General features: G+C 43.0%; 4 protein-coding genes and 1 non-coding gene across 10 annotated transcripts; 2 read left to right on the plus strand and 3 right to left on the minus strand.

Moving 5' to 3' along the window:
• The first annotated feature begins 770 nt into the window (after window positions 1-770).
• LOC134099907 (PHD finger protein 13-like) lies at window positions 771-6,021 on the plus strand. Of its 2 annotated transcripts, none has more exons than XM_062552937.1 (5): window positions 771-1,456; window positions 3,426-3,512; window positions 3,949-4,756; window positions 4,886-4,930; window positions 5,092-6,021. In XM_062552937.1, exons 1-5 carry the CDS (start codon window positions 1,445-1,447, stop codon window positions 5,316-5,318), a joined length of 1,179 nt encoding a protein of 392 aa, XP_062408921.1. In that variant the 5' UTR covers window positions 771-1,444; the 3' UTR covers window positions 5,319-6,021. The 2 variants fall into 2 exon arrangements, with proteins under 2 accessions (XP_062408921.1, XP_062408922.1); XM_062552938.1 differs by lacking the exon at window positions 771-1,456 and adding an exon at window positions 1,741-2,103.
• Window positions 6,022-6,081: 60 nt separating this feature from the next.
• On the minus strand, window positions 6,082-10,450 carry LOC134099908 (uncharacterized). 2 transcript variants are annotated; one of them, XM_062552939.1, is made up of 2 exons: window positions 10,269-10,450; window positions 6,082-8,013 (listed from the first exon to the last, which is right to left on the minus strand). In XM_062552939.1, exon 2 carries the CDS (start codon window positions 7,975-7,977, stop codon window positions 6,847-6,849), a length of 1,131 nt encoding a protein of 376 aa, XP_062408923.1. In that variant the 5' UTR covers window positions 7,978-8,013; window positions 10,269-10,450; the 3' UTR covers window positions 6,082-6,846. The 2 variants fall into 2 exon arrangements, with proteins under 2 accessions (XP_062408923.1, XP_062408924.1); XM_062552940.1 differs by having other exon boundaries at window positions 10,280-10,301.
• Window positions 9,342-11,747, plus strand: LOC134099909 (dual specificity protein phosphatase 14). Of its 3 annotated transcripts, XM_062552941.1 has the most exons (4): window positions 9,342-9,454; window positions 9,911-9,959; window positions 10,908-10,985; window positions 11,176-11,747. In XM_062552941.1, the coding sequence occupies exon 4, from the start codon at window positions 11,188-11,190 to the stop codon at window positions 11,701-11,703; it is 516 nt and encodes a 171-aa protein (XP_062408925.1). In that variant the 5' UTR covers window positions 9,342-9,454; window positions 9,911-9,959; window positions 10,908-10,985; window positions 11,176-11,187; the 3' UTR covers window positions 11,704-11,747. The 3 variants fall into 3 exon arrangements, with proteins under 3 accessions (XP_062408925.1, XP_062408926.1, XP_062408927.1); XM_062552942.1 differs by lacking the exon at window positions 9,342-9,454 and having other exon boundaries at window positions 9,864-9,959; window positions 10,910-10,985; XM_062552943.1 differs by lacking the exons at window positions 9,342-9,454; window positions 9,911-9,959 and adding an exon at window positions 10,422-10,470.
• Window positions 11,748-11,750: 3 nt separating this feature from the next.
• polr2d (RNA polymerase II subunit D) lies at window positions 11,751-16,240 on the minus strand. 2 transcript variants are annotated; one of them, XM_062552945.1, is made up of 5 exons: window positions 16,019-16,240; window positions 15,835-15,911; window positions 15,529-15,709; window positions 14,150-14,245; window positions 11,751-12,137 (listed from the first exon to the last, which is right to left on the minus strand). In XM_062552945.1, exons 2-5 carry the CDS (start codon window positions 15,908-15,910, stop codon window positions 12,059-12,061), a joined length of 432 nt encoding a protein of 143 aa, XP_062408929.1. In that variant the 5' UTR covers window position 15,911; window positions 16,019-16,240; the 3' UTR covers window positions 11,751-12,058. The 2 variants fall into 2 exon arrangements, with proteins under 2 accessions (XP_062408929.1, XP_062408928.1); XM_062552944.1 differs by having other exon boundaries at window positions 15,835-16,238.
• Window positions 16,241-16,894: 654 nt separating this feature from the next.
• trnag-ucc (transfer RNA glycine (anticodon UCC)) lies at window positions 16,895-16,966 on the minus strand. The gene has a single exon. It is a non-coding gene; the product is annotated as a tRNA-Gly (tRNA).
• Window positions 16,967-17,089: the final 123 nt, after the last annotated feature.

A 17,089-nucleotide genomic window follows, 5' to 3' on the forward strand; every position in this document is an offset into this window, starting at 1 on the left:
ATTAAAGCTTTGCTATTTAGTAGTGCTATTTTATGCTGCCTATCATTTGCCTGTCTTCCGCTAAAACACCCCATTTACTCCCCAGCCCAGCTGAGCAGCCAACTCCATTAGCATGAGGTGACGTAGCAGAAGTTCAACTGAAATCGAAACCCAATATTTGCCTTACTTTTACGAGCCTTAACAACCTGCACCGCACTTTAATTATATTAAATTGATAACGACAGCGAAATTTGACAGCACGCAAGACAAGAGACAAGACAAGACTTAGAGATGACAAGAGGGCAGATCTTTACCACCCCTAAAACCAGGAATTACCTCGTGGTAGAGGAGTCCCAGTCAATCGTGTGAATAATAAAATACGACCACAGAAACCTACGCGATGCATAACAGTATCATAGCTTTAAGCATAGCGAATATCTTATTTTCAACGACGCAATCGATGGGCTTTGAGCGATATCCTTACTCGAGTCTATTCAGTATTAGTATTGAGCCATTACGCCAGCTGATGGACTCTTTAACATCACTTTAAAATAGGGGTGTTATGAAATTACTTCAACCTTTACTAGTTAATGTTCACAGTATCACATGTATTGATATAGCTGTGCTATATGTATTTACCTGTATATATAATCCATAATGTAAGCATTTGCCTTTCACAATGGTTCAGTTTAATAAGGTACTCGTTTATTTCGGGCTCACCCCTCCCTAAACATGAACTGTTCCGTGAAGCTCGCCGGAGTGATGTCAGTGATAGAATGTGATCATTTCGCGAGTCCCTCAGCTCGTAGTGTACTTTTTGCCGCTTATTTCCCCCTTTTACAGGACGGCTTTTCGTAGTTCTATGAAGAGGATTAATATGACAAAAGGCGATATTGTGAACAACTGTTGTCAGAGGTCAGGTCACTTCTGTCCAGCTTTACATATTTAGGTGTATACTCCACGAAGTAACGTTACAGGAAAGAAGGATCCGGCATTGTTATAATAGTTTGCTTTCAAGAGTTGCTGACATTGGAAATGTGCAAGGCATATCATAACTAATGGTTGGTCTTGCAAGTTTGTCGACATCGGTTGTTTTCAGTCGCTTTTGAGTATTTCTGTTGTCAAGTGAAACGCGGCAGATACTGGACGGGACTGGACAATGGTGAAGACAGTCGTCGGACGAGGCACGAAGTCTTTCGGGATTGCGTTCCACTCTTTTGCTTGAAGGACAATAGAACACAATCCACTTTCTTCGAAATTGATTTAACAAATCATACATTTCGACTGTTTTTGTCCGGAGCATCTCGGTTCTGGCTTGTCATTCATGCAGCAGACTCGTTGCCTTTTCGAACGAGAGGACCTGCCCTAATCGTCGATTGAGGATAACCACGACGCAAACGAGTCACTGACAACCAAGAGTGATATTTCTCATCAGTTTTTTAGTCACACGTTGACTGCTACAACGATGCTAACTCAGGTAAAGTTACTTTAACGATCATTCCCGAATCAGCGAAGGTTCATTTGTGTGATGATATGGAACAAAACTGTTTGTGTGAATGCTAGCTACGTGTGTATTTGTGTGTGCGTCTGTGTGTGTTCGCGCGGTCTCGCACTTGTACTCAGTGTTCTTTTCATACATCGAATTAAACCATATTTGATGCATCTTAATCACTGACGACCACTCGAATGTGACAGTTCTTTCGTGTAACACTACGATCTGCCTGTTACGTGGGTTGATGGGTCGCTTTCGTCTCAATGTGGCATAACGTTACATTGCTAACTTATTTCAGGCTTGGTGCATCGAGGGACCTGTGATGGCAAATGTTGCCAGGAATTTAGCTAACGTTAACGTTAATTGTGTTCTTGTTCGTGCCATGTAACGGGGTCGACTTTTGTTGTTCGGTGATTGTTCTTAAAAGTGGTTGAAGACGTGTTTTTGGGCGGTCTCATATGATTGTGAGAGATTACAGCACAGAGAACACATTTGGTACACCCTCTATTTACTAGCTATTTAACTATTTGTCATTCTCCGGTGACCGCCCCAGTAACGACAGGTTACCACCAAGTGCCACCGTCGCCATCTTTAGATAAGAGACGGAATTGTGTTTTAAGATGTCAGAAAGAGTGAGTTTTAATACATGCGTTGTTATGATTATAGTGCTTAGAAGTTCATCCAAGAAAAAGACCGAGCATTCCGGTGAAAGAATCCATAACCTGAACGATCCCTTGTGAAAATGAAGTGGACGTCCGCTATAAACGTCGAAAAGTTGGGCTTTGTTAAATGCCTGTCCTCAGAATAATCGGTTTTGTGCGACATGGGTTTTTATTCCTGCTGTTCCTGCATCATTAAAATGTTAGCTCTTTTATTATGGAATGTTTTCCTTTTGGCGATACAGTAACCAAGTAAATCAGTTCCATGGTAGAGTTTTGCAGACTTCACATCTGCTACACAAGCTACTATGTTGCAGTGTTTATTGACGGTGGGAAAGGACCGTGTAAAAGTACTGGTAGAGTTGGATTATTTCTCAGAACCTATAACGCCAATTTACACTGCACTCATAGCGACATGTACCTTGTATGTTTCAGTGGTACCCTAAAAAGAGTGTCCAATACGTCGAATACGTGATCAAGGCTTTTCAGTACGATCATGGAATCGAGTTTAGGTGTTGAATAGGGATAAAAGTCGCGTCGGCTTCATGAGATGAACATAGATTAATTTGATTGACTGCGCGACTCGGTCATGCCAGTCTAACCAGGCTTTAATGGAGACTTCAAGAACGTCGACTCTTTTGTGTCGCAATCTCCTCGTTGACTGAATTTGTTGAACAATGAGAATGCAATTATATCGTTTGTGCCCTCGCTCGGGGATTTTGCCTCTAATACACTGTTTATAATGTGCTATGTCGGATAACCGACAGCATAATAGAGATGTGTCCCAGATGACGGATACAATGTACTCCATCCATTCGTCTTGTGGGACTGTAGCCTACGCTTGAAACGGCAAGCTAAATCTGGTCGAATGGGAAGTCGAGAGACCCAGTTATCCGCGTTGTTCGAACATGATTTCATTTTAAATCTAGACCACCTGAGCGTGGTGACACTTGGGAAAAGCCAGTCGACGGCATACTACTCGTCGTGTGTGATTCTACCGATGTGCTTCCATGCCAGATTTGTCCATTATATAACGGGCTCACTTTCCCCACGGTGTTGTCGAGTAAAGTGCAAAATCTGACAGCGCCTCCCGCGCTTCGCTTGGCTTCTGTGACGATCCTAGACAATGGCTCCATCAGCCCGCTAAACGCCGTGGCGGACCAAACGGGAGCTGGTTATTTGGGACATGCCCCGAGACGAGATTACCTACGAGTTGTTTCACGTTACCTGACTTGGCAAATGTCGAGACTATGCTGTCAAGAGTTTTTATTAAGAACCGGTTTGTTTTTCCACAGAAAAAGAGAAAACGCACGGTGGAAGACTTTAATCAGTTCTGCACCTTCGTGTTGGCATATGCTGGATACATCCCTTATCCTTCAGAGGTAGGTAAAGCTTGTTCTATAGGTAAATGAAACTATTATTTAGTATGCTAAATGATTTACATTGATAGCTACTACATTGTGCAAACATGACCGTTTCATGTATTAAAAACACCTGCATGTATTTGTTTATATCGTTTTTATTCTGTGGCTCTTTCATGCTTGTATACATTATTGTATAGATTGGTTAGTAAACTGCTCAAAATTTAGTTATCAGTCATATTAATTCAAGATTAAGAGTTTACACTCTGATTGACAAAACCATACTTAATAGAACAGTATCACCATCAATCAACTGACATAAAAAAACCTGTATGATTCTTAAATGTATCATGTGTGACACACATACACAAAGTATACACTGTAGAGCAGTGTATAGTGTCATAGGGAATGTTTGGATAAGTAGCCATTGATCATTGTAATGCCTGTCCTCCTACAGGAATGGTGGTGTAACAACAACGTTCCCAGGGACAGTGACACTTGTAGCCCCATTCACAGTGATGGCACTCTGCCTTCGAACAAGAAAGGGAGCGGCAAGGACAAAGCCAAGAAAAGGAAGCAGGACAAGAAGGGTGCCACTCAGAGCGAGGGCAAGGCCAAACGCAGGAGCGGAGATGCCACCACTAAGAAATCTCCCAAGGCCAAGAAGCCCAGCAAAAGCTCGTCGCCATCACAGCCACCACAATGGCCTGGTGGAAGTTTTTTTTCCAGCAGCATTGACACGGTTGGAGCCTGCACAAGCACCGAAGACGTGCTGCCTTTGCCCATGCCACTGCCTCCCAGTGGAGAGTCTTCACCAGCTCCCAGCTCTGTAACCTATCCAGTAGCTGAGCTGAACCCCAGCCACACTCCACTGCATGACGAGGAGCAGACCAAGATGGAGACCAGCTGCAGCGACGACGTGAAAAGAGGAAGTGGCGCACAGGAAGTCAAGGAGGAGCCGGTGGATCTGACCAGTGTAGTGAGCTCCGCGGAAAAAGTGACGAAAGCAGAGCCCGAGGCACAGCAGCCGTGCGACGGGAGCCGGGTGGAGGCGCCCAAAGAGGAAGAAAGCGACGGTTGGGAGGGCAGCGAGGCCGGCTCGGGGGGCGCGGACATCCTACGGTTGGTCATCGAGAGGCGACTGGGCAGCCGGCTACCGGAGGACCAGGAGACGGGGTACCACACGGACAGCACCCCCGACAGGAGTGCCAGCGACAACGAACAAGATGCACGCACTGAAGAAGGAAACACTACTGCCAGTTCAGGTGTGTGTATGTGGCTGTCTGTCTGTCAGTTCATCTGTTGGATACTTTGTGGGTTATGTTAGTTTGGTCTCTGTATTACTGTTACTGGTTCAAACTAGTTTAACTGTTGTATCATTATTCATTTTGTAGCTTGTGGCATGGCGGGTCCTTCTACTGACAAGGTCAAAGGAGAAGGTAATTACACCTTAGTGATATTTTTATTATTGTACTATTATACAATATGATAGTTAGGTACATTTTTGAGTGTGTTTGTAATCTTATTACAAATGTTTGTTTAAATATGTGATAATCATTGTCTTTCTATCTTCTTGTTTTGTCCTCCATCTTTCCCTCAGATGAGGACTCATGGGACTTGATCACGTGTTTTTGTATGAAGCCCTTCGCCGGACGCCCCATGATCGAGTGCAACGAGTGTGGCACCTGGGTGCACCTCTCCTGCGCCAAGATCCGCCGCACTCACGTGCCCGACATCTTCGTGTGCCAGCCCTGCCGTGACTCCAAACAAAACATCCGCCGATCGAACCGGGCGCGCACTGTAAACCGAAAACGCTTCAGTGACTAAACACCTCCACGTTCAGTCAACACCTGCACCAATGACTGGATAGGTGGCGCTGTTGGTTTCTACAAACCTGACAATCTCAAAACACTTTATCACATTTTTTAACGTATGGACTTTGATGAGAAGACAGGGTGGACATTTTTACTGTTGAGCTTGTTGGACGATCTCTCATACTCATGGAAAGGAAGACAAATGAGAGAGACAGAGACAAAGACTGAACTGTCAGATGTGGAACGGCCGAGTAAAAATACTTGGGGGAAGGGAAGAGTGTTTCATGTGATGGATCTGATGAGGAAGTTTTAAGGGAGTTCGCACTTGTTGTTACTCACACACAACCTGTCTTGTGACCCTAATACAACTCATTCCGTCTGACCACTATCACCCACACGGAGAACGTGTTCCCAAGGGCTACCCCCACCACCCTCCCATCACCTTGAACTCAGACCTTTGAAACATGTGACAGAGAAACTGTATTAAATATCCATAGATTGTAACTTTTTTTGTTTGTTTATAAATGCAATTTGGTTGAAATGTTAAGGATGGCACAAACGCCTTTTTTTCTGTTGACTTGTCCGCTTAACGTTGAGAGGAATTTCCTGCTATAAGAATATAAAGTATAAGATTCTTCAAACACTGTAAATATTGCTCTGTTTTCTAGAGTATGAATATATATATTGCTATTTCAGTAATAAAGGCAGATATCAAATATATTGGGTTTTTTTCACTGTTTCTATATGGCTTGAAAATGAATACCCACATATGTTGCTTTAACATAAGATTTTTTTTATTCACACAAAAATGTTCTAGGCTTTGACAGCACTTTTTTACAGGTCAAACATATTCCCAGCAACATGGAACTGAACTCCCTTAGAATGTAGCCCTTTGCGTTGTTAAAGTGCGTTCCGTGCAGTCTGACCAGCCTCTGGATTCTAACACAACAACCTCTTGAAGGCACAAGGTCTGTAGAAGCATCAGAAATACCACAGATGTACCAATTACATCTGCTGTCAGTGAAAGCAGCTCCAACTAACTTCTGTCAGACTTCTCCCATTTACACTACAGCTTTTGCCACTGTAGGAGACGACCAGTTCCCCACTTATCTGCAGTGCAAATCGAAGACTGTAGGCAAGAAGTCCAGTGTCGTCAGGAGTCTCCTGACTGCCTTGGAAAGTCTTTTTATCTTTATCACTAAATCTATTTTTGTGATCATGACACAATGTCAGTTGAGGCATTACAAAAAGTACCACCAACAACATAAGCATTAAGGTTTTCATTATTTCCAGTATGAGGTCACTCACTGGAACATAACACATTGATCACACACACACATACCTCCACCATTGTTAGAGGCTTATCATTGTTACAGTTGCACAGCAGCCAGTGCCACCATTAACCTATTCTAGATTGAGCACAGCAGGCTTCACAGCAGCTACTGCCAGCTTAGTCAGTCAGTCATCCACTCCATATCCTGTATACTGAACTGCAGGCTTTGTGAGTTTTCATGCAAAAAAAAACCATGCAGCAGATGGCTTCATTCCTCGGGCAATGCTGTTGGTATGACATGGCCTTTCTCTCTCAGGCGTGGAAGGACCCCCTCTCTGTAGAACTTCTCCAGCTTTGCCACGGTGTCATCCCAGAACTCCGGGTCAAAGGTCACAGGGACAACTGCGGTCTCACGCAGGGTGAACACCACCAGGTCGGCCTTGTGGATGCCCGTCACCGCCATCTGGCATTGCACCTGGGTGTAGTAGCTGTGCTTGGTTTTGAGTCGGTACTGCTGGTCCTCCTCGTCAGCCAGCTCCAGACAGAAGGCCGAATCCTGGAGGCAGGCCTCTCTCACGGTGTTCTCCCTGTGCTTGTAGGGACACTTGACCTCCAGGCAGAGGAGACGCTCCCCTGTCTGCTTGTCCTCCACGATGCCGTCGGGGCTCGCCGCCAGCCAGGCTCGCTGTGGGTCGATGAAGAGGCCGCACTCCTGCACCTTCACGGCGCGGCCCAGTACCTTGCTCTTCAGCCTCTGGTAGATCTGCGCTGCCTGGGCCTCGCGCTCGATGCCCCAGGTCATAGCCCGCGTCCTGACATTTCGGCCCTCTCCTAAAATGGCCGTCACGTAGGACTCCGGGGGAGTCCTGCTCTGGCCACTGACGAAGCGGCTGTGGGAGATGCGGTGAGCGGTGGAGGCAGTTATGCGGTTTTGACGCCAGGAGAACCAGTTTGGGTTCTCACTCTGGCCTCGCGTATGGACTTCCACAGCTTGGACAGTGGGCCCATCCACTTTGACATCCAGGCCCAGGGGCACAGCCTCAGGCTTGGGACAAGACTCTTTAGCGTCCCCGCTGTTTCCAGCGCTCTTTGTTAAGGGTTGGGCTGCCCTTGTAGCTGCACCTCTATTTCCTGATGTCTGGGAGAAATGAGCTTTTGGGGTATATTTTCCAGCAGGCTGGGTAAACACTCTTCTATTGGAGTCCTTTGGAGCTGTTTTTCCACTGTGTGGTTCATAGGTTTTCGCAGGGGCTGACTTGGGCCTCTGGGGAAAATTCCCCGAGCCTGTAGTTTTAGGCAATGTTGTGACAGTCTTGTTGTTGACCTTCTGCACTTTAAGGGTTTTAGGTGGGGCGGAGCTTCTGGCATGGCCACTGTCTTCTGTCTTAGTGGAAGACATCTCTCAAGTTGCAAAATGTAGTCACAGTGGAAGAGTCTGAGAGTGAACAAAAGTTTTTGTTAAAAATATATACATTATATTCATTAATGTACCTGAGGAAGACCCAGGTGAGTCAAAACGTTGTTGGTATTTAATTAAAAGTTGTGAGCTAAACCTCAGTGTGCGGACTCTTCATGACATAATTTAGCGGCAAATTTCAGGGTTGACATAAACAGACTGTGACGCAGACATTTGTTTGGCTTGTAGTACTGAGCTGCACGGGTGGAAACAGGTGTGAATAAGGTCTTAGCGACAGTCACTGTCTGCCGTCCAACAGGGATCACTTTAAACAATCCTCATTCAATCCTTCTCTCAACACAACTTGAGAAGTCTCTCTCTCGTATCTCCGCCCTGCCTGCATTTCTCTCCCTTTCGCTGTCTTTCTGCTCCTGAGTGGATAATCCTTTTAGCACCAGAGCTGGTGAGCTCCTTACAGTCAGGCCCCTCCCTATAGCCTCCTCCATACACACCCCTATCCCAAAGGCACACAGCAGGTGGTGGACAGGGAGGTTTGGGGGTTGCTGTATGTGCGTGAGTGTTGTGTGTGTGTGTGTGTGTGTGTGGTGGTGGGAGGGAGGGAGGGGAGGGGAGAGGGAAGAGCTGTAATTAAGAAGCTGTATCTTGAGGTTTCTATAAGTTCACAGCTCACATGACCATGGCACAGTCTCCACACAGACTGGGCGACTGAGAGAGTGGGGGTTTGTCTGCCATTGCAGGCCTGGTCTTTGCTGACTCAGACACTGGAACTGCCCTTACCAGCCTGGAGGTCGACAGAGAGTAAAAGTAGATTCACGGGTGGATAAGGTCAAGTTAGGGACTGACCCTGCCCTGAGTGATTGGCCAATTGTGTTGATTGATCTGTTCTGTTAACCAAAACTTGTTTTCTCTATCTTATCACTGGTCTTGGTCTGTGTTTTTACTGATTAATGACCAAGAGCAACTATTTGAATACAGGGAGAAATTGATGAGATCTCAAGTAATGATGAGGTATCTGGTCTTCTATTGGAGTTTACCTCCACATTCTTAACAATCTACTCCAACCGATTCTTTTCTTACATGGTAAACAGCTTACACTCATTAAAACTGAATCAAACTCTTTGGCACGCAGCTACAGAGGAACCTCACACTCTGACTGTGTGTGTGTGTGTGTGTGTGTGTGTGTGTGTGTCCCTAGAAGATTAGTTGCCAAGCGCGGGAGGGAACGTGTCTGTCTAGGATCAGGATCCACACACTCACCTCGCTGCATCCACCCATGAAGGCTTGTGAACGGCCATGTGTGTGTGGCGCTATAAATAGCTCAGTGAGGACCGGACTGCACGTTTGTGGCAATGCGTTGTGGCTAGACGGAGAGAACGTTGTCGCAATCTTAGGCCATCTCTAGTAAGCCACGTTTAATGCTTGGCTCGTGCCCTCTACTCAAGCTCCTTTTAACATACAGGTGTGTACCCTGCTTCATGTTCACATCTCTGCTTTAAAGGTCTGCTGTTTTGTTGCATTTATAGTAAAGTTTCAGTTTGGTTTTCAAAACCACTGCAGAATAATATGAAGATTCAACAGCAACAGACTACCTACATGTTTGTTTTTATTGGTGAAACACAATTGCACGTTAATGTGGAACCATTTGTCATTCTATGTACTGTAATTTCATGTCAATATAGAGCCATACTTCTCTAAACTCAATCGAACTCACAATGATAGTGACATGCAATTGCAAATTGCTAAATAATAATAAGGTGGGATTCATTGAAACTACTTAAGGAAAACATGTATTATTTGTTGTTGGATTTGACAGCCATCTATGTGCGTCTTTGGCGCCCCCTGTTGTCTAAATCGAGTGAGCACAATCTGCCACAAGCCTCATGTTTTCAGTTCCTCACTTCTGTGGTTTTGACAGGTGCGAGCTCGGGGATCAACATTAACAATGACTAAATGAAGATGATCAGGTGAGATCTCTTAAGTATTTCAACATCCAAACGCATTATTCTATTTTAAAAGCAAGTGAACCGACCGAATGGTGACGATGGTGTGTGAAGATCAGTCGTTCTGTATTTCCCTCGCATGTCGTTCATCAATGCAGAATAGCAATGATATCCTTGATCAAAATGTTAGATAACACAACTAAACAATCATTCTGGCTTAGATAATTAATCACAAAGATTATTATGTAGTGCGAAAAACGAAAGGATTTCAGTAGACTAATGCAGAAAGTATAGCCTTCATGAAATATAGCCTATATCTGTAAATAAACGTACCTGATATGTACCTTCCTGTCAGAGTAGCTTGCAGATGGCTGACAGTTCAGAAGAAATGAAACTAAGTTTTGTTCGAGCACAAGTGACTCATTGCCATATGACAGCCCGACGTCATTTCCTAACTGTACTTCGCCCATTGATTTGCTTTGTCCTACATGTCTCAAACATGCCCTGTGTAATTTCCACAACGCGCAGCAACATGGTAACAAAGTAAACACACTGTAAACAATGTAGCCAATGTGAACACGGATTTTAATTAGACTTTGGAGGACTCGAAAGAAGAAGCTATTCGCATTGGTATCTTGCTCTGGGGAAACCCCTTCAATGAATCTCAGTAAAGGAATTAGCCTACAGTGTAGAAATCTGAGGTTATGCATTAGGCTAGCAGAAAAGAAGGTCGAGCTGGCTACCCTGTTATGATTACAGCCATTTGTCAAAGATAAAGTAAACAAGGGCAAACAGTGTTTTCTCTATATTTAACGTGATTTCCCTCGTCCAAATGCTAGGCTACATCAGAGAGATGGCTCGAATTGTAGTTTGCAGTGGTTATAGGCAAGACTTCATGTTCGTGTCCCCTTTTAAAGAATCGTGTATAAAATGCTTTTATATCTATTTATTTTCATGCCTCTGTGTGACTTCAGAGTTCCATGGACTGTCCAGGATACTGAATAATGACGCAACGGGTCACCTTTGTACCAGGCATGGTGAAGATTTAAGGTATGTTTCTGCAGCTTTGTACATCGTTGTATGTGCGAGACAAACTTTATCGGCATCAAACTAGTAGGCTTTACTGTACTTATTTTACTCTGTATGTGACTTGTTTCTTTGAATAAACTATATATTTACTGTCATCAAACATTTATGGACATTCTATAAGTCAGTTTACAGTGTTTACCCCATCATGTAGGTGCAGGTGCAGATGGCAGTCTCTCAGATCACTCCCAACTTGTATCTCAGTGGCATAGATGCTGCGTTGAACCACGCAGCCATCACCAGCCGGCACATCACTCTCATTGTGAATGCCACTGAGGAACACATAATCCCTAATTACACTGGCGTAGAATGCATACGTGTGCCCGTCCTCGACCAACCCCATGCATCATTGTCAGAGCACTTTGACCCAGTGGCGGACCGCATCCATGACAACAAGACTGGCAGCACTCTGGTGCACTGCACCGCTGGCAGGAGTCGATCAGCTTCTCTCGTCATGGGGTACCTGATGAAGTTCAAAGGAGCCACGCTTCTCCAGGCTCACCACTGGGTTCTGGAGGCCAGACCGTTCATTCGACCCAACGCTGGGTTCTGGCGACAGCTCCTGGAGTACGAGCGGACACTTCATGGGAAGAACTCTGTCAGGATGGTAGCCACATCCCTTGGGGTTTTACCAGAGGCCATAGATGTGAATGGAGGATCAGAGTATTGTCTGAATGTGTGACTTGAACTAAACCCTTTTTAAAAAAAAAAAAAAATATTAAACCACACTGTCAATATAAAGTTCTTTTTTATTAATACAAAGTTACAGAAGTAATATGACTCAAAAAATTAACTCAAATATCACATACAAAGTCATGTCTCAGAAACACAAACCACAATGTTAAATTGGAAGATGACATGAAACCTAAAGCATTTGAGCTCAGGATATATTAAGTATGAAAGATTGGAACCATCTGATTCCAAACTAGTCCATTCACTAGATTATGCCCCATCAGTCTCACGGAGTCTGTGGAAGTAATTATGAGCGTGTTGTTGGGTTCTTCAGGGGAGTTCTATAATGTAGGTGCGAGTGGAACTCAATACTGGAAACTCATTTTGACATGAATGTCATCGAGTATCTGCTGTAGCTCCTCATCTTCAAAGCGACCTTCAAGGCTGAAGGGGAAAAATAACAGGTCGGTTTTATGAAAAATTTAACAAAATCTGAAACTACCTGATTATGTGAGAATAGAACATAAAAAAAGGTGAACTGAAACGTTTTTTTGTTTGTTACAGAGCAATCATGAAAGAGCAAAGGGTTCCTCTCTATATTCTTGTTGTTCCTAAGGCAGTGCTTCCCAAACTTTTGATCCCGCGTCACACTATTTACTATGAAAATGTTTTGTTATTTGTTATTATTTATGATGTTCTTAAACATACCGGGTTCCCGAAAGGAGGTTCAACAAACTCTGTCTAACCCTGATCTCTGGGTTGATCATGGGTTGATAGAGATTTTGGTCCCAAAAACAATGGATATGGGTTAGTTTAATGTACACAGAGTTCAGCGTGTGCCCAATGGTTAAGAAAAGCCATCATCAATGGAGCTCAGAAATGACGAGTCACCATAGCAACTTACCCCACTTCCTACATCACTCCATTTAAGAAGTTACTCCATACCAGCACCGTATACACAATTTCAAAGCAAAATGCAGCATAGTCTTAGAATAAGGTTAAGTTGGTGGTTGCACGTCACCAGAAAATTATTAAAATAGTTTGTGTTGTTAATTGTTTCATGAGAACTACATCTCCTGACCAGTGACATAAAAACCCTAACAGCACAATGATTTTTTTTTTTATGGCACAAGCCAACACAAACTGTAGCCTCCTAAAATTAGCCTTCTATGTTTATCCTACTATGTTGCTGCACCTGTCAATGACTTAAATACAGTAGCCTAGATTCGTTTTAAACAAACTAATTTGATTCAGTTGCCAAGTAGCCTATGGCCTATATCAATTTTCAAAATGAGAACGTTTGATTGAGGTTAATATTTGTGATCTCAAAATCCTCCCTGGGTGTGGCCCAGGCTATGCAAATTAATTTGCCGTTGCGTCAAGACTAATAGAGGAGATAAATGACAACCCGTGTCCAATAACAGCTCAGTAGGAGGGAGGAGATACGGAGAAACATGGGTTTGTTAAAGAAAACCTGCTAGGGAACCGGTTATGTATCACAGTCAATTACTGTGGTGAAACCCATTTTCTGTTTATTGCCCCCGTCAACAAAAAACTCAACGAATAATGTCCAGAAGGTATATTCAGATTTTCAGAGACTTTCAGAAGTCTCTGAAACAGGCGTTCATAGGTTGGGTTTATGGTCAGGAATTTGTATAGTTTTTGTCAATCTATACAGCATGGCAGAATAAAATAGTCTGTTTAGGGCAAATTGTTAATGATTATTTTCAGAGGAAAGAAAAAATACTTCTTCAGATAGTGTGGGAAACACTGTTCTAAGGAACAGAACAACTTAGCCAGCTGCTTTAGATGCAGCTTCCTCACAGATTTATTTTTGTTGCATGATCCACAGTCCAAAATCTTAAAAGGAGATTTTTAAGTTAACCTGTCCAGTCAGTGAAGACATTTTAAAGTCCTGCCCTCACAAAACTGTTAAGAAAAGAGAAAAATGTATTTTGACCTTGCATCCACATGACAACAGTGTTTTTGGGGCCTATACTGCGGCCCATCATTTTGGAAATGGGTTCCTTACGTCATTATGTGGACAGGTGATAACCACACTCTTAAACAAATCTGGACATAGAGATGTGTTAAAACAACACATGTGGTGTTATTTTCAACACATACTATGCACACTCTTGAAACAAATAACAAAGCCAATGCGTTGGAAACCACACTGTGTTGTCCCTATATGGACATAGATGTGTTAACAACAACGGAAGTTGAGTTGTTTTCCACACATTTGTTTAACAAGTGTTATTTGTATGTAATATATATATTGATATAATAATGTTTACATAACAACATAATATATTGTAATTGTAAACATTTGACAAGAGTTCACAGTACACATAGAACAACGGATGACTTCAGTCAGAAAATATGACCTCAGAGTAAACCCAAACAAGATGCGGTGTGTTTGGTGCATTGTTTCCTGTGACAAGCTACCAACCTACCTGGGAATAAGGGCTTTCGCCTCCTCAGCAGGCTCTGGACACAGATTAGCTAGGCATGCCAGCTCAAACTTGTGCAGCTTCTTTTGCAATAGCAAGCTGTACGAAAATGACAAATAAATAATCGTTAGTATTCATTCAATATTCATGACATACCTCATATCTCAAATTAGATCACATAACTTATAGCATCATACTATCTAGTATCTGTATACAGTGTTCTGGGAAATGGGGAAGTGTCTTCTATTATTACAAACACTGGGGAATCACAAGGAAGTGCGATTTTCCCAGTATTATTTATCCCAACAAAATGTAGGCTGTAAGAATGACACATCAGGCCAAAATGATATTTCATTCAGGAGGAGGACAGTTTCTGGGCTTGGGTAGACCCTTTTGTCAGATGGTGTGTCAGTCCAGTTTTTTTTTTTTTTTTCATGTGACCATCAATGATCTAAAGAAACAGAGCAAAGCTTACCAACTAATGATTATTGATGGTGTATGAATACTATAATTGTTTAGTAACAAGAACAGATACTTAACTAACCATCTCTTCAAACCAACTGCGCTAACAGATCATTCACACTGCTGAACATGACATGAAAAAATATGTGTTTAAGGTTGATGTTTTTATGGTGTCTAATGAATGCTGTATAGCATTCAATCAAAAGCTTCAAAAGTATCCAGAAACAAAGCTATTTATTCTGAAACATTCCTGTTCGGAACAATCACAGGGCATAAACAGGCTTGAATCAGAGCAAAGGAGTGCGCTGTACACAGCACGGAACTGAGCAGGAGAGCAAATACATCAGAGTCTAATTTGATAAACAGAATCCTCACAAGTCCTCAAGTGGCAGATTCAATGAATGGGAGCCTACCGGTAAAACACCAATGTAAACAGAAAATAAACTATATGGGCAGTGGAGTCAGTGCAGTCAGTGGACGGAGGACGATTAAAAGACAGTTTTATGGACAGCCAAATCTCAGGCGTTCAGGAAACATTTGTGAGCTGCGGACCAAATAAGACTACTTTGCTACAATGCATTGAAGGAAATGTGATGAGGGTGCTTAGAGGTGGTAAAGTAGGAGACTTGTACAGATAAAGGGATACTGAAGAAGGGAGGCTCCAAGTCCATCTTGTAATGCAACACTACCCTGTGTGATGTGCTTGATTGGAGCCACTCCTAATGACCCCACAGGGTCACCCACAGTCCAAACTATGAGAAGAGAACTATGTAGGCCTAGTGAAGTGGTCATCTTGTATTCAATAATGGAGTGCGATGGAAATGTCTAAGTGTTGAAACTTAAAACGATAAGACGCCCTCAGATTACATGCAGATCATGCTTTACAACGTATGCACTGATACTTTAGTTGAATTACTCACCTTCGGACACTAGCTATAGTTTCTCTGTTTTTATACCGGCTGAATCGGGCTGTGTAGTTAAGAGTCTTCATGAATACTTCAGAAAGTTCTTGCTCATCCTCTGCACTTTCATTCTGTTGCTTTCGATGTTCCAACAGCATGTGAACCTCTGAATTTAGTAGTGTCTCTGCATTCTCAAATTCTAAGGGGAAATTGACACAATAAAACAAATCGTATGTTGGTCAAAATACACAAAGATAATTGAATGAGAATGGGTTTCAAATAGATATTTTACATTGCTAGTAGCAACATTAATGACTGGCTTACCTTTAGGGAAGATAAGTTGAGAAGCATCCTCTTCGACGTCACCTACAACTGGTCCTTGGTTGCCGACGGTCGCCATACTATGTTCCGGTGAGTGAACGTTTAAAATAAAGTTAAAGCAACCGCAAGGACAAAACCGCAACTCAAACTTGATCAACAAATTACAAATAATCCGAATTTGACCTACATATCAGGGGGGTTCAATACATACGCAGAACACGTTCGTGCAATGAGACAATGCGCCTTCCTTGGTTTGAAAACATGGCTGTAGAAAGCTACGGTGCTAAAGGTTTGTACTAGCGCCCTCACAGTACGGGAGGTTTACTACTACGGATCGCCTCCGACGGGCCGTGGTAGGATTTTTTAGACCTCATTTTCTGGTCTGTTGTGATATATTTTTGGTCTTTTACTGTCTATGGCTACTACACCATATAGCCTAGTTGTCTGTGCAGCTACCACATTAAATGAAAAATTAAATTCTGAAAGAAATAATGGGAAAATAGCTTATGTTTAAAAACATTAGTAATGAAAGATACTGATATCTTTAATTAGGCTGATGTAGGCTATTAGGCGGTTATGGTTATAGTTATTTAGCAGACCTGGTAAAAATAACTATAACCATAACCTATTGAAATGTTGGCAGGCCTACATAGCCTATAATTAAAGATTCGGTCACATAAAAAATCTCTACACAAGTCTACTGATATCAGTGATTTAACATTAATTTAACATTAAAAATATATCTGGTGTAATTTACAGGATTCATTCCCACTAGGACAACTTAAATGTAGCCTACCAATGCAGCATTCACTGTAGCCTATCAAGCCTGTCATAACCAGCAATCCTGGTGGCTGTAGCCTATTTTAATTTCAAAGCACGTTTTTCATATCATCGGATTTAGGGAACGTCGACACATAGCTGGACCAGAGTTGAACTTACTCCTAGCAGTCATTGCTGATTACACCCGATGCTGGCTAACAACTGTCGGCAGTCAGATGAACACTCATTAGGCATTTGCCATTGGAGGGTAACCATGATCTTTCTTGGCATGGCGCAAAACGGCTGCGTTGGCCGGGAATCGAACCCGGGTCAACTGCTTGGAAGGCAGCTATGCTAACCACTATACCACCAACGCTCACGTGAAAAAAGCCAAGAGACCACCGCCAAGAAACACCGTACCAATGCTTATTGCTCCAAATTTCTCGCTAGCATATAATATGCCTAACGATAGATTAATCCCCACTTGTGACCATCGTCG

The sequence above is a fragment of the Sardina pilchardus genome, chromosome 13 (genome assembly GCF_963854185.1).
Source record: "Sardina pilchardus chromosome 13, fSarPil1.1, whole genome shotgun sequence".
Classification (NCBI taxonomy): Eukaryota; Metazoa; Chordata; class Actinopteri; order Clupeiformes; family Clupeidae; genus Sardina; species Sardina pilchardus.

What these genes read in the sequence shown, in the direction of transcription:
- LOC134099909 (XM_062552941.1), top strand. Translation starts at nt 11,188, where the DNA reads ATGGCAGTCTCTCAGATCACTCCCAACTTGTATCTCAGTGGCATAGAT.
- polr2d (XM_062552945.1), bottom strand. Translation starts at nt 15,910, where the DNA reads ATGGCGACCGTCGGCAACCAAGGACCAGTTGTAGGTGACGTCGAAGAG. An exon ending in TCAACTTATCTTCCCTAAAG is followed by an intron (nt 15,710 to 15,834) that starts GTAAGCCAGTCA and finishes ATTTCCCCTTAG; the next exon opens with AATTTGAGAATGCAGAGACA. An exon ending in GCGAAAGCCCTTATTCCCAG is followed by an intron (nt 12,138 to 14,149) that starts GTAGGTTGGTAG and finishes TTTCCCCTTCAG; the next exon opens with CCTTGAAGGTCGCTTTGAAG.
- LOC134099907 (XM_062552937.1), top strand. An exon ending in AAACACTACTGCCAGTTCAG is followed by an intron (nt 4,757 to 4,885) that starts GTGTGTGTATGT and finishes TTCATTTTGTAG; the next exon opens with CTTGTGGCATGGCGGGTCCT. An exon ending in TGACAAGGTCAAAGGAGAAG is followed by an intron (nt 4,931 to 5,091) that starts GTAATTACACCT and finishes TCTTTCCCTCAG; the next exon opens with ATGAGGACTCATGGGACTTG.
- LOC134099908 (XM_062552939.1), bottom strand. Translation starts at nt 7,977, where the DNA reads ATGTCTTCCACTAAGACAGAAGACAGTGGCCATGCCAGAAGCTCCGCC.